The sequence below is a fragment of the Arachis duranensis genome, chromosome 1 (assembly GCF_000817695.3).
Source record: "Arachis duranensis cultivar V14167 chromosome 1, aradu.V14167.gnm2.J7QH, whole genome shotgun sequence".
Lineage (NCBI taxonomy): Eukaryota > Viridiplantae > Streptophyta > Magnoliopsida > Fabales > Fabaceae > Arachis > Arachis duranensis.
In genome coordinates, this window is record NC_029772.3 from 4,865,088 (window position 1) to 4,879,028 (window position 13,941).

General features: G+C 31.7%; 2 protein-coding genes across 2 annotated transcripts; one reads left to right on the forward strand and one right to left on the reverse strand.

Moving 5' to 3' along the window:
- Nucleotides 1–1,926: 1,926 nt before the first annotated feature.
- Nucleotides 1,927–6,484, forward strand: LOC107495073 (mitochondrial uncoupling protein 2). Its single transcript, XM_016116184.3, has 9 exons — nucleotides 1,927–2,126; nucleotides 3,173–3,391; nucleotides 3,477–3,555; nucleotides 4,129–4,262; nucleotides 4,377–4,475; nucleotides 4,584–4,688; nucleotides 5,120–5,194; nucleotides 5,647–5,733; nucleotides 6,071–6,484. Exons 1-9 carry the CDS (start codon nucleotides 2,046–2,048, stop codon nucleotides 6,092–6,094), a joined length of 903 nt encoding a protein of 300 aa, XP_015971670.1. The 5' UTR covers nucleotides 1,927–2,045; the 3' UTR covers nucleotides 6,095–6,484.
- A 343-nt stretch (nucleotides 6,485–6,827) lies between these two features.
- On the reverse strand, nucleotides 6,828–9,747 carry LOC107494996 (protein GRAVITROPIC IN THE LIGHT 1). Its single transcript, XM_016116064.3, has 2 exons — nucleotides 8,606–9,747; nucleotides 6,828–7,725 (listed from the first exon to the last, which is right to left on the reverse strand). The coding sequence occupies exons 1-2, from the start codon at nucleotides 9,297–9,299 to the stop codon at nucleotides 6,950–6,952; spliced, it is 1,470 nt and encodes a 489-aa protein (XP_015971550.1). The 5' UTR covers nucleotides 9,300–9,747; the 3' UTR covers nucleotides 6,828–6,949.
- Between the last annotated feature and the right edge of the window lie 4,194 nt (nucleotides 9,748–13,941).

The window sequence follows — 13,941 nt, forward strand, 5'->3', positions numbered from 1 at the left end:
CAGATCTTCAACGGTTAAATTTTTCTCATATACACAATTATGAAATGTAGCTGAATACTGTAAGAGAGGTCATGTAGGAAAAAACGTGACAGGTTTTAGAGGACATGGTACTAATTGAAGTGGTCCTTCTAACATTTTTACCACTTTATACATTGAGAGTCAATTTGATGGATTTATTTGGATGCACCATAAACTTACTAATGTAATCTTTATTATTGTATAATTTTCTTCTCCTGATACTAAACTCCTTTTATGAATATTACTTTTTTCAAAATCTCTATAAATCCAATAAAAAAAGTACAATTCTTTGCGACGAGATTTTTTAATATTTAACTATAAACTGATGTGGTTTATTTAATTGTAGGATTGTTCATTTATTTAAAAATTAGAATAGCTAATAAATAAGTGCTTACTAATATCACAAGTGGGTTGTGTTCTCTCTTGGATAACTAGAGATGTATTAGCCATTTTTGTTTTTACTGTGGCATTTAAGTCAATTTTAAGTACATGAAGTCGTATTCTTGATTCTTATTGCAGTTGTTTGAATCCTACCACTATAAAGCTTTAATTTGCAGTTTTGCACTCCAAATTGGTTGAAACATACTAAAATTTTGGTTGAGTTTAATAAAAAAAATATCGCTATTAATTCAGGTATATAATGAATTAATTTATTTATATTTTATTATTTATTTTTTATCTTTTATTTTAAACCATTGACATACTATGACATATTTTGTTGTTATTGAATTGAATATAGTTTTTTGAAGTTACTAGTGTTAAAAATTCTAAAATTCAAAATGAAATACAACCTCATCAACCATCTTAAGTATTCACTAGTGCTTGTATTGGTATATAATAATTTACATTGCTTCTTTTAAATTATTCTAACATATTTTACTAATTTTTCTCGCTTACTATTTCTTAATTATTCTCACTTGTTACTATTTCTTAATTATTCTCACTTGTTTTAATATGCTGAATTGCTGATTTAATGTGTTATTTCACCAAGTAATATTTTATGAATTTTAGTGTGTTGTTTTATAACTTTTATGATATGTTTTTAATTTTTTTATGTTATACTTCAATTTAAAATAATTAAAATTAGATCTTGTGTTATTAGTAATTTTTTTATTTAAGAGAACTTTTATTAATAATATTTTAAGAGTAAATAAGCTTAAACAAGTGAAAAATAGATTTTTTGGATATTTTTTTATAAAAATAGCCAAATAGAACTTTAAAATAGTTTTTTTTTTTAAATTATGCGAATACACCGGATACCTGACCCGACTTTAAAAAATGTAGATATCATATTCGATCCGATTCGATAGGTGTAGTGCGATCGAATAAAATTTTAGGCTATATCCAATTTGATTCGTGTACAGCCCTAATAATTAATAGTATTTTTTTAATATGTATCATCGTGATTTTTGTCACAAAAAGTGTTATTCTTCCGAAAATGAAATTAGAATTTGATTAGTGCTAAACATTTTTGTCCTAATTTGTAGGTTACTTATCATACTTATTAGCTCAGCCCTAAAGTAAATTTAATTAGTAATTTCTAATTTGCTGTTTTAAAAGAAGTTAACAAATACTATTAACCCTTCATTAACAAACAACCCTATTTAAATGAAGCCATTAATTTTTAGATAAGGATATAGCCATATAGGTATTTATTTGGATTAATGGGTAGAATTGATTATAAACATTTTAATTTTGATGATATAAAATTTTCATTTTCTTTAATAATTAAAATAAAATAAAATGTATTTGCATAATTTAATTTATGACAAAAATAAAATACACATTACAATTTAAAGCTGAATGGTAAAGAAGGCGAGTGTAGTTGAAGTGCGAGGAGAAATGGTTAAAGCTGATTAAACTGATGAGAGAGGAAGTGACCGGGAATTGAATTGAAAACAGGTTGCTTTCATGATACCTCCCTTCTTAATCACTCACCGAAAAGTTCCCATCTTTATTGTTTTCGTTAACATTAATTAAAATAAAAACCGCATTCTTTCACTTCACATTTTTCAACAACAACAACAATGTCAGATCCCAATTCCGCTTCCCAGATTTCATTCGCCCAAGCCTTCTTCTGCAGCGCCTTCGCCGCTTGCTTCGCCGAGGTACCGCTCCTTCTTCTACTTCTAGTTCTTCAATTTTATTATTTCATTTTTTTTTCTGTTAATTGGTTTCGGTTTCATTTTGTTGAGAGTTTGATTTGGACGGTGTTTAAGTTAATTTAGCTAACATTATCAAACTTTTGAGCTGATTCGTGAATTCTTACGAGCTTAGGTTCTCAAATTGCGTTTATGAGTACGATCTTATAGAGTTGAATGTTATGATTGAAGTTTACTACATAAGCGCCATGAGTGTAGCTGAACTCTCGAGTTTGATAATCTTGGTTTTAGCATGCGCATTTGGGAAATTGGAGTGCTAAGAAAGTGGAAGATAAGCGAGGATTAATATGTGGTGGAAGTGGAACTGAGTGGGATCATGTTATTTGCGTGTGTCTGTGTGGAAGTTATGTAAAGTGAAGATTTCCTGCTTAAAACTTAACTTTGTTTTTCTTCTCTTGAATGGTAACTTAGCAAAGTGCATTGTATCTTAGATTTTTTCCTTTCTTTTGGCTACTTGTTTAGCGTGGTTCTCTCTCAATTGCTTAAATGGAGTTGCTGAATGGCATCTTGCTTTTCTTCAAGTAAATACTTGGATCTGTTTGGTGAACATTTCCCACTTTTAATTTAAGTGCAAAACTTGTACTTTGTTTCCATTTGTTTGTGTTTTTGTTTTTACTGTTTCCTTTATGCAGTTATTACATTACGATGGGTGTTATATAACCAGATCTATAATTCACAGAACAGTATAAAGTTAATCACTTAAATGTGTGAATACGAATAAAAATAAACGTGTATTTAGGAAAGAGCATAGGAAACCTAGCAAGTTAATTAATAGGTATTAAAACTAGTTACATTCATCAAGTGAATTAAGTTGCAAATCATATGAATATCTGTTCACTTAGACCATTCATTTTAGAATATGGTAATCATACTTCAAACTTATTTGCTTATGAATGCTGTGCTAATTATGCTATATAAATTGCAGCTAGGCCCTAGGTCCATGCCCTTTTTGTGTAATTCTAACCATTCTTTTGTAATTGGGTTTCATGCAGTTTTGTACTCTTCCTCTGGACACAGCTAAGGTCAGGCTTCAACTCCAAAAGAAGGTTGGGATTGATGAAGAAGTAGGTTTACCTAAGTACAAGGGCCTGCTGGGGACAATGAAGACCATTGCTCGAGAAGAGGGTATATCAGCTTTGTGGAAAGGCATTGTTCCTGGTATTCATCGCCAATGTGTGTATGGAGGCTTAAGAATTGGGTTATATGATCCTGTGAGTATAAATATCTTCCTTTCATTGAATAAGACTATGTCATTGGAGGAACATGGGTTGTACATATGAACTACAAAATGGACAGGTCAAAACGTTTCTTGTTGGTAGTGCATTCGTTGGAGAGGTTCCTTTGTACCATATGATACTTGCTGCTCTGTTGACTGGTGAGTATATCCGAACAGTTTTGTTGCTTCAGATTGCATAGCATTTGTTAATGAATCTTGATTTATTTATTGAAGGCATGATGAAGGTTTTGAATTAAGAACTAAATAATCGAGAGTAAAAAATTAGTTCATCGAGATTTGGAAATCCACAGAAAATCCCTCACAATTTAGAATACCACTTAAAAGATCCTTAAAATAACATGTCCCCTTTGTTGAATGGTGATGGATTATCCGGGAATTTCCAAATTTTGAGTGACGAATTTTAGTCACTGACCATCATGGAGATTTCCACAATTATTAAAGTAGACAGTATGGAAATGTGAGAGGCAATAATTTTTTTCCTTAAAAATTTGTTTTCAACAGAATTGAAAAAGAAAAACAATCAGATTGTTTTCTTTACAAAAGGCTTGAACGCCAAAATGGTCTATTTTAATTTTAAATTAAATTTTAAGTAAAAGGTTTGGTTGCTTGTTCAATCAAAAGTGTGTAGAATGTGTACCTCTACACTATTTGTTTGTGCTGTATTGCATTTTATGTTGTGGACTAATGGTCACTGTTATGAACTTTTGCTAGGTGCTCTGGCAATCACGGTTGCTAATCCAACTGATCTGGTCAAAGTTAGACTTCAAGCTGAAGGCCAGTTGCCACCAGGGGTACCTAAGCGTTATTCTGGTGCCATGGATGCTTATTCTACTATAGTGAGACAAGTCAGTTTGTCTTTTGATGTGCCTTTTTCACTTTGTTCCATGTTTTATGTTGAAAATTTGTTATTTGAGTCTGATTCTGTATATTCAATTTTCTTTTTTTTTTTGTTAAATTAGGAAGGATTAGGGGCCTTGTGGACTGGGCTTGGGCCAAACATAGCAAGGAATGCAATTATAAATGCTGCTGAACTAGCTAGCTATGATCAAGTGAAAATGGTAATCACATTATAGGGCATTTTAAATTGGAATTCTTCTATAATTTAAAGTTGTCACCATATATAAAATTTAATCGCAATGCTGCCCTGATCTTTTATACTTATGCAGACGATTTTGAAAATTCCAGGGTTCACAGACAGTGCATTTACTCACCTTTTAGCTGGCTTAGGTGCAGGTCTTTTTGCTGTCTTTATTGGTTCTCCAGTTGATGTGGTATTTGACTTGCCCCTCTCTTCCTCTCCCTTCTTTTTAATGACTGTTTCATTTAAGATGAACTTAACAATGAAAAATCTGATCATAACAAAAAGTTTAAAATGGTACCACTTAGATCCATTGGTATAACATGTTGGTGCTGGATCTTACGAAGCCAAAAGCTAATGTTTTTGTGCTGGATGTAGGCAAAAAGATGCATCCAAACAATTCTTTTTTTGAAAACAAAGAAAAACTATTCCATTCTTATGTTCCCTGTGAAGTTATTAGGATTTTGGTAGTTCAAAATTTTAATACTGTTTCAAGTAAATGGCAAAGGGAAATGTTCATTTGAACAGTTTGGAAGCTATTTGTTTTGCCAAGCAACGCTATCTTGTCATTCTTGTGTTTTTTTAAAGCAACCGATGATTTATAGATGTTGCACATTTTCCTAGGTGAAATCTAGAATGATGGGCGATTCAACCTACAAAAGTACGTTTGACTGCTTTCTCAAGACTTCATTTAACGAGGTTCGTAAAATTCTTCCATTGTTGATTTTATCATTGTTCGAATGTTACTTTAAGATATTGATACCTTGGGTATGGAAGTTGAAAATTTTATTGCCACTTTGTGATAATCAGCTCCTTTTAATTTGTATGGGTTTTTCTCCTTCTCATTTTGTCTGTTCTGAAATCTGAATATTTTATGATTGTGCCTGTTAAAGAGTGAAGATTCAATCATATGAGATGACATGGGGGCAGGATACAAACTTTCTAATGCAAATTAAAAGCCGCTATTAGGTAGTAACAAATTGTTGATCAATGAAAATAATTCTTCGTGTGCTTGCTGCGAAGTTTGTTGCTCTGAACTCAGACAAACTAAAAACATTTCAGAGGCATGCTTTAATCAAAATGTTGCATGAGGCTTGCACAGACTTTATCATTTTCTCTCAACTTGAACTCACGTCAAAAATTTATTGCAGGGATTTTTGGCCTTCTACAAAGGTTTCCTTCCTAATTTTGGTCGAGTAGGAGCCTGGAATGTGATTATGTTTCTTACCCTTGAACAAGTAAGATATACATATTAATATGGCAATGCTGAGAGTATATCTTGAATTGTTAATATATAAAATCGGCCCACTTAGTAATGTAAATGTCCAGCTTAACAGGATACAAAATGTTCATCTTGAAAAGTTTAATACAAATATTTTTCTGCAAATTTGTTACTTCTGCTTCAGCTTCTAGTGTTACATACATGGCCTGAAATTATAAAATAGTGCTTTTGGTATCACTACGTGTTTTGTCACTTTGTGTGTCCGCATCACATATCATGAAATAGTATTCAATATATGATGACTCTGCATATCAATATGGAATGTGCTTTTAATTTGATGATACACCTGACAGGCCAAGAGATTTTTCAGCGGATAAGTGAAGTTACTGTTGATCATATGAGATTCATGAAGCAGTTTGTGTTCTTTCTTGGATGACTGCTGCCAAATTGTCAACAAATTTGTTCCAACTGAAAGATGGCTTTAACAAATCATCTGCGACGTGGATTGATTCATGCATCAGATATTCTTTGTCAGTGAAGAAACCGTGAAATTCTACATTTCTCTATTTTTGTTTCCTACTTGTGCCTTGTAGATGCAATGGATCGATCATTCTTAAATCTTAACCAATGAATTGGCCCTCTTTGGGCATCTACACTGTACTGTACCCATATATGAATTTGATATAGTGAACGACACTTACTTTTCTATTCATTTTTTTTGGACAAGACTTTTCTATTCAATAACAGGACAATTTTTTTGAGCCCAAGCTAAGATTGGATGGACGAGTGGATTAAAGGTTGTATTAACACTTTAACTTATTTTGCTATTTTAATATTTTTATAGGGACACTTGCCGACTACAATGACATTCATTGTTGTACCGAAGTTTCTACTTAGGCCATTGCTGATAAAGATGGTTATTGGGGACTTTTCTAAAGTCTGGAATCTTTGTAGTGCTCATATATTACTGATGAAAGTTACAAATGAACAACCATTGCTAAAAGGTTTCAAGCGAAATATCAAACTTGTTAATATTGGTTCTAACTTTTTTGTACTTGGATCTATACCACTTTCAAGCTCATTCAAAATAAGCTATTATGAAGGTGCATATGGAAGCCGAAGTTACCTTGAAATCAATAACCTAAAATGGAGTTTCATGTTATATCAATAGCTTGGTAACCTTGCTAGGCAAAATATTTGAATCACTCTCATCAACCCCACTTCAAAAACATTTACGTTCTGGATATCAAATAAACTCTAGCCTTTATAACAGACCCATTACCAAGCTTGAATCCAGGGTTAACAGGGAACCCTACGATTTGGCCAGCAGGCACCTTCCCACCTGAAAACCTCACTACACTGTCCATGTACTTCTGATGGAACTCTGCTCCACGACTTGCCTCGAATTGACTAGGTGCAGGGTTGAGTGAGAATGCTAGCAAGTGAAGCAACCACACAGCCTTTGCAACTCCTAAAAACACATTATAGAACTCACTCCTAGGATGGTTTCCTGCTTGGACTTGATTGTGCTGCTCCAAGTTACCAAACAAGGACTCCTCCATCTTGGGATGGACAATGGCGAGATACTTCTTGCAGCAGAACTTTCCGAAATGACATGTCGGTAAGATGCCAAGGAGCTCAGCAGGATCCATTGACTTCATGTCCCGATATTGAGTGAAGCAATCACGGCGAAACTGGTCAGGGTTGAGCAGGGAAGAGAGGCTGCCGTCCATGTAGAAGGTCTCATGGTCGAATCCTTGGAAGATTTTCCTAGAGATGTAGGATTCAAGGGCATACTTGGCATGGTGAGCCGAGACGATGGAGGTGGTTGAGGTATGGTAGTTGTTAGTGGAGGCAGTGGCTGCTTCAATGGAGCGAACTGCAGCTGTGATGTCCCAATGTGCATTGTGCATGAGAGAAAGCAGCATGGACGTGAAGGACTTCGATGCATCTCTTACTTGAGCCATTGTTGCTTCAAAGAGTTCCGGTGTAGGAGCTGCTGCAATTGCTGCAATATAGAATTGCACCAAAAAGACTTGTATTTCAGTTTTGATTTATCAAGCGGCAAATTCAACTGGAGGTAGAACAAGAGACCATCATGATTTAGGTGCATTGGTAGTCTGATAATGTGGATGTGAGACACATGGGTGTGTTTGCGACATTTGATTTTGGAGGGAAAATGAGGGAAGGAAATTGCTGGAAGTGTCAAGTCCCTTTTATTACTCACTTCCTTCCTCTCCAACTGGCAAACACACTCATGGTTGCACAGCCTTCGCAATAGCAAGATCCGTTATCTATTCACGTTTGCCCCAAAAGCTAAAGCCAAACCAAAATGCACGTGCAAGAATCAATTTGAACAAAAGATACTTATTTCCCTGCATGTTTTGTTTACACTTTACACATTACGATCATGATTTCACCCAACAGGAATATGTCTTTCTCTAATTCGAGATTCAAAATCATGCATAATGTAGCTAAATTAAATATATTAATTTTTAATATAGATAAATCTTAAACTTATAGTTTAGAAACCATGGACCGGTGCAATGCAAAAGCAACGAGAAATTATTTGTCCTCATTTTGTCTCATACAACGAGTAGATTCCATCGTGACCCCATACCATGATCGATGATCCACAATCAATGGTGCAAATGTTTGTTGACTTCATGCAGGAGATAAAAATGAGCACAAACAGTAAATCAAAAACAATTTGCCATATTCTAAAACCTTAGCTTAAACTATAAAATTCATTTATCAACTTAATTCATTAAACATATTGAATTAAATTGAAACTCAAGCCAATATAAGATTCAAAATTTTTCTCCGAATATTCTAGCAATCCAAACACAAGATCAATGAATATTCATGAATCATGATTATTAGTTTACCTTGAATTCCTAATTTTCTCTTAGATTGAGATCTCCCAGGCTTCTTTTCACCACTGCCATTACTAGAGATAGCAACAGCACTCTCAAGCTTCTCTCTGAGGTTCTTAACTTCCACCTCCTTCGCCTTCACCTCCTTCTTCAGCTCCTCTACCACCGCCTCGTACGGCGCCACCACCTCCCTCACCGACACGCCACCACCGCCTCTGTTTCCTCTCCTCTTCCTCCTCTGTTTTCCGCCGCCATCGGAGCTCCGGCGGAACCGCTCCCTCAACACTGTGAGCTTCCTGAGCTCCGCCACCACTGCCACGTCAGCAACCCTCATCCTCTCCGGGTCCCACGGGGAATGTGCCTCCTGGAGGCTAACGTAAGCTCTCTTCATTGACGACACCGTTTCGAAAACCTCTTCCATTATCGATTCCATTTGCTTCACCTTCAGAACCCTCGCTCCTACCATTTTCTCTTCTTCAAAGAACTCCTCGTCATTCTCCTCATCCTCGAACACTTCCTCGTCTTCGTCGCTGCTTTCCTCTTCTCCTTCTTCTTCATACCTGTTTTCCTCGGTCTCGCTCGGTGACGAGTTGTCTTCCTTGTCCCCGCCGGCGGCGTCGTACCTCCCGGCGGCGAGGGGGTGGAGGAGGCAGTTCGCAGTGACTCGCTGGATCAGATCGGAGAAGTTGGAGACCTTTCTCGTCATTGGAGAGTTGAGAAAGAATGTTGGTGCGTGTGACTCGGAATACTGACTCAGTGAGTGAGCGAGTGGAGAAGAATGTAGGAGTTCAGTTCATTGATAGTGTGAGTTGTGAGCATGTGTCATGTGTGTGAGTATTTGAGTGAAGGCGGTGTCAGAGAAAGCACGAGGAGGGTGCGCAGGATAAGGAAGATGAGTAAGATAGAGAGCCTCGTAATTTAAGGAGAGAGAGAAATTGCGAATTGCTAGTCGCTACTACTTGGTTTGGTAATTGATGATTGGGGATGGTAGCAATAAAATAATGTAAGAAACAGCTAAACGAATTGCGGTTAGTTGACGTTAGTGAATAGTTAAATGAGAGAGAGACGTGGTGGCGCCGTGGCGGAGCTGTGGGTGGGTGGCGAGTGACACTGGTGACTGGTGAGTGTGTGGATGGAATGATTGGTTAGTTCAGAGAATCTGTGGTGACACGTAGGAAGCTGCTGTCAGCTCTGTCAGCTCTATGGAGACCAGAGTTCTCTCATAATCTCATCAGAGAGTTCTCCGAATTAAAAATAGCTAATTAAACAACAAAAAATAGTAACTTACAATTGATAATTGCCATGAAAATATGGGAATTGAGAATTCAAAAATGCCAGGAGTATAAGTATTTATTTTTAACCCAAGTTTTTAATCAAGTTTTTGCACTTCTTTTTTTGTACAATAGACACTACTTTATTTTTATTGTTGTCTTTACCATCACTTTTTTTTTATTATTAATCCACTGCTGATTTCTTCTTTATTTTTTTTCTTCTTTTTTTAGTGTTATTGTAGTCGTTATTGCTGCCATGGCTGTCATCATGGTTATTATTTATTTTTTTCTCTTTTTATTCACCCTTATCCTTCTTTATTATCATCATTAATCTTGTCCTCTTCGTTTTCTTTTTCTCTTCTAAATATTTAAAAAATTAAAATATAAAATTTTCAATGCACAGCATATAAATATATTTGTTTATTTTTTGTGTTATGTGTGTTACTTAAATTATTTTTTATTAATAATAGATATATATTTACTTGTTATAATTTTTTAATAAAAATACATAAAAAATATATAGTATATAAGATATAATAACTTAACAAATATTTTTGAATGAAATTTTTTTATTTTTTTAAATGAGAAAAATTTATTTTTTTTCTTCTCTTAATCTTTTAGTTTATCAAATTATCAACATTATACATTCACATGATATTTTTTTAATATGCAAAAATTCGTGTGCTATATGCAAATATTTATGTGCTAAATTACTATAAACAAAAATTTATAGACTATACCAATAAAATACGCACAGTATATAAATTTTAGTACATCACTGAAATCTTAGTGCATAATAAAAAAAATTAATGGCAGCGTATACAATTTTGGAGGATTAGATACCAAAATATTTACTCACCCAAAATATATTCGCAGAAAAATTGTGTACTATGTACAAATATACAAATATTATGTGTTATATACAAAAAAATTTGTATATTATACTAATGAAATACATGTAACACATAATTTTTTAAAAGTTTATATACTTAAAATATTGACTCATTCAATTAACAAAATATATTTACAGTATAATTGTGTATTATGTAAAAAATTTGTATGTTATTTTTTTGTGCTTATCGATAAATGTGTTATATATAAAATTTTATGTGCTATATTTTAAAAATTTATATGATATATCAATAAATTTTTGTGTTCTTCGATAAAAATTTGTGAAATGTAAAAAGTATCAAAAAAATGAATATACACGTTTTTTTTTTTCTGATGGACTTACACCAACTGAGTTTGACTTAATTATAAAAACTTTTGTAGAGTGTAGACGTAGCATTATTATTGATAATTATCATAAAAATGTGGGAAAAGTACAATAGAATTATTCTGTATTAAAAATTTAATTTTTTATTTATAATATTTTTAAAAAGTACCTTTAAAACATCTATTACTAAATATTTTTTTTAAATATCATTTAAGTAAATCATTGTTAATAATTCTAATATAAAGTTCATTTTTAATAATTTATAATTATCGTTCGTTTTTGAGACTGATCCCCCCTATTTTATAGGTATACATAGCTTTAATTAGTTACTTCATTATTGTTTAATTTATAAATTTAATGATGATTAGATACATAATTAGTATTGATGTAAATTATGATTGGCACATAAATATAATTAAATTAGCTAACTTAAATATTAAAACATTGTATAGTTAGGAATTGTTGATATCGAAAAAGTAAAGAAAATTAAATAATACGATGAAAGAAAGAGGAAAAAGTGCTAGATACGGCGAAAGTAAAGAAAATTAAATAATATGATGAAAGAAAGGGGAAAAAGTGTTAGAATTATGCCTCTCTTTTTGATAGCATCATTTATAAAAATGAAAACAGTTTGTCTTTTCTTTATCATCCTTTTCTTAAAATGTTTTTATTAAAAGAGAAAAGAGTGAATACTATTTCTACAAGTCTTTATTTATTTTTTATTTTTCCCAATAGGTAAAATTGCATTTCATTACAAGTTTATAACAAGAAAAACCAAAATGAAATACTTAAATCACTTTATTTACAATTATTTTTTAACAAATATTTCTAAAAAAAAGCATAGGAGGCCTAATTTTGGGTGTAAGATCTACTTGACCCTGCCATAATTTGATGTTCATTGTACCATATAAAGAAGCATTTAATGAATAAGATTATGTGCTAAAACTTAAAAGCCTAACCAAAACTATTAGAAACTCAATAATGTGCTGCTCTTATATTGGAAATAAAGACGTATCTTGTGTAAGTTGTAACGCCATCATGACTAAATATTCCAATGTGTGGGAAAAATCTTTCTACTCAGCACAACCATGTGATGAATTAATTGACCCAACTTCTTCCAATCTGATTTTTCTTTTCTTTTTTTCTTAAAGATCATTTCTGCTACTGATCATGCTATCAGAGATAGCTGTAACCAATTCAGTAATGCTACTCAAAACGAGAACTCTCAACAATAACGGTGAATAATAAATATTGAGGAGTGCTAGGGAGACAGTAATTTTTGTGATTTGTAATTATCAAATAGTCATTAATGATGATTTTAATAGTATGAGATTGATATAAAATTTCATTCAATGACTTTTTTTTTGTTAGTTATATGCTAATCAGAATTTAATAAAATTGTTAGTTCCATAGATTTTTCTATAAATAATTATATCTCTAATATTATATTTATAAATATTTTGAGACATAAATTCCATTTAGGCATTAAAATCACTTGCACAAATTTCATTAGCATATCTCTGTGGTGAAACTCATCTAACCAAACTTTTGATATTTTATTAGTTTCTGCACATATATACACATTTGAACAAATATAATTTGTATCTACAGCACACTAAATTTATATACAAAATGGATAGAGAGCACACACATGAATTATTATATTATATTTTACAAGTTTTTATAACATTATTCAAAATAAACAATGTATAACTAATCAAGATTTCTACCACATTTTCATTTTTGTTGTTTTTGCCATTAGTTTCTCTATCTGGTTTTGGTGTTTGAAGGTGTTCTGTCAATGTTAGTTACATCTTAAAAACATTTGTAATTATATTAGTGCAAAAAATTATTTTTTTTATCTATATGTGGTACACTAAATCAATCACAGTAAATTGATATTATGGTTGAACTAATTCAATTTTTTATAATTAGTTGATTTAAAATAATAAAATAAAAACTAATTTAAAAAATATTTCTTAGCTTACACAAATATATTAATTTTACGTGAATATATATTTGCGTATAATGTGAAATTAATAGTTAAAAATTATTAGATATTTTAATATGTTTGATTAAATAATTATTTAAATATTGTCAATTATTAATTTCACATCAAAATAAATTTACATGAGTTTTTATTATTTAATTATATTTAATTTAATTTTGATTGGATCGCAAATTAAGTTTTAAATTTCTAATTTCACCGGTTAACTAACAGATTTAAGGATAATATTATATGAATAAAATAAATGAGGCTTAAAATTACACAAAATCCTAAACACAATTAACGATACATTAATAAAAAGTTCGACCTGGGAGCAATCCAAGCATTTTGGAATCGTGATCCAAAGAGAGTCACGACCGTCAAAGTGATCACAAGAATCCATTTATGATGGCAGTGTAATTAAATATCTTTTAAATATTTTTTAATTTTTAGAGAAAAAATAAATAATAAAGATTTTTTTAATTTTTTAAATTATTTATAAATAAAAGTAAATATTTAAATTAATTAAATAATAATAAATTCTTAAAAAAAAATGACCAAAAAATAAATTTTAAAACATAAATGGCATTTTTATAAAATAATATAATAGATTTAGATAACAGCTCTTCTCTTTCTTCGTCTTTAAAGTTTTAAGATGAATTATATAGCGGCTGAAAAAAAAATCACTTCACTTTTTCGTAGATGGTGTTATCCGAATCGAATTAACTTAATTTGATTTATACTAAATACATGTGATTTGATTTATTACTGGTACAACATATGTATGTAAATCGAATTAATCAAAAAATTTATATTTTTACAATTTTAGAAATTTAAAACAGAATAATAAATAACTTTTAAAAATTATAAAAAA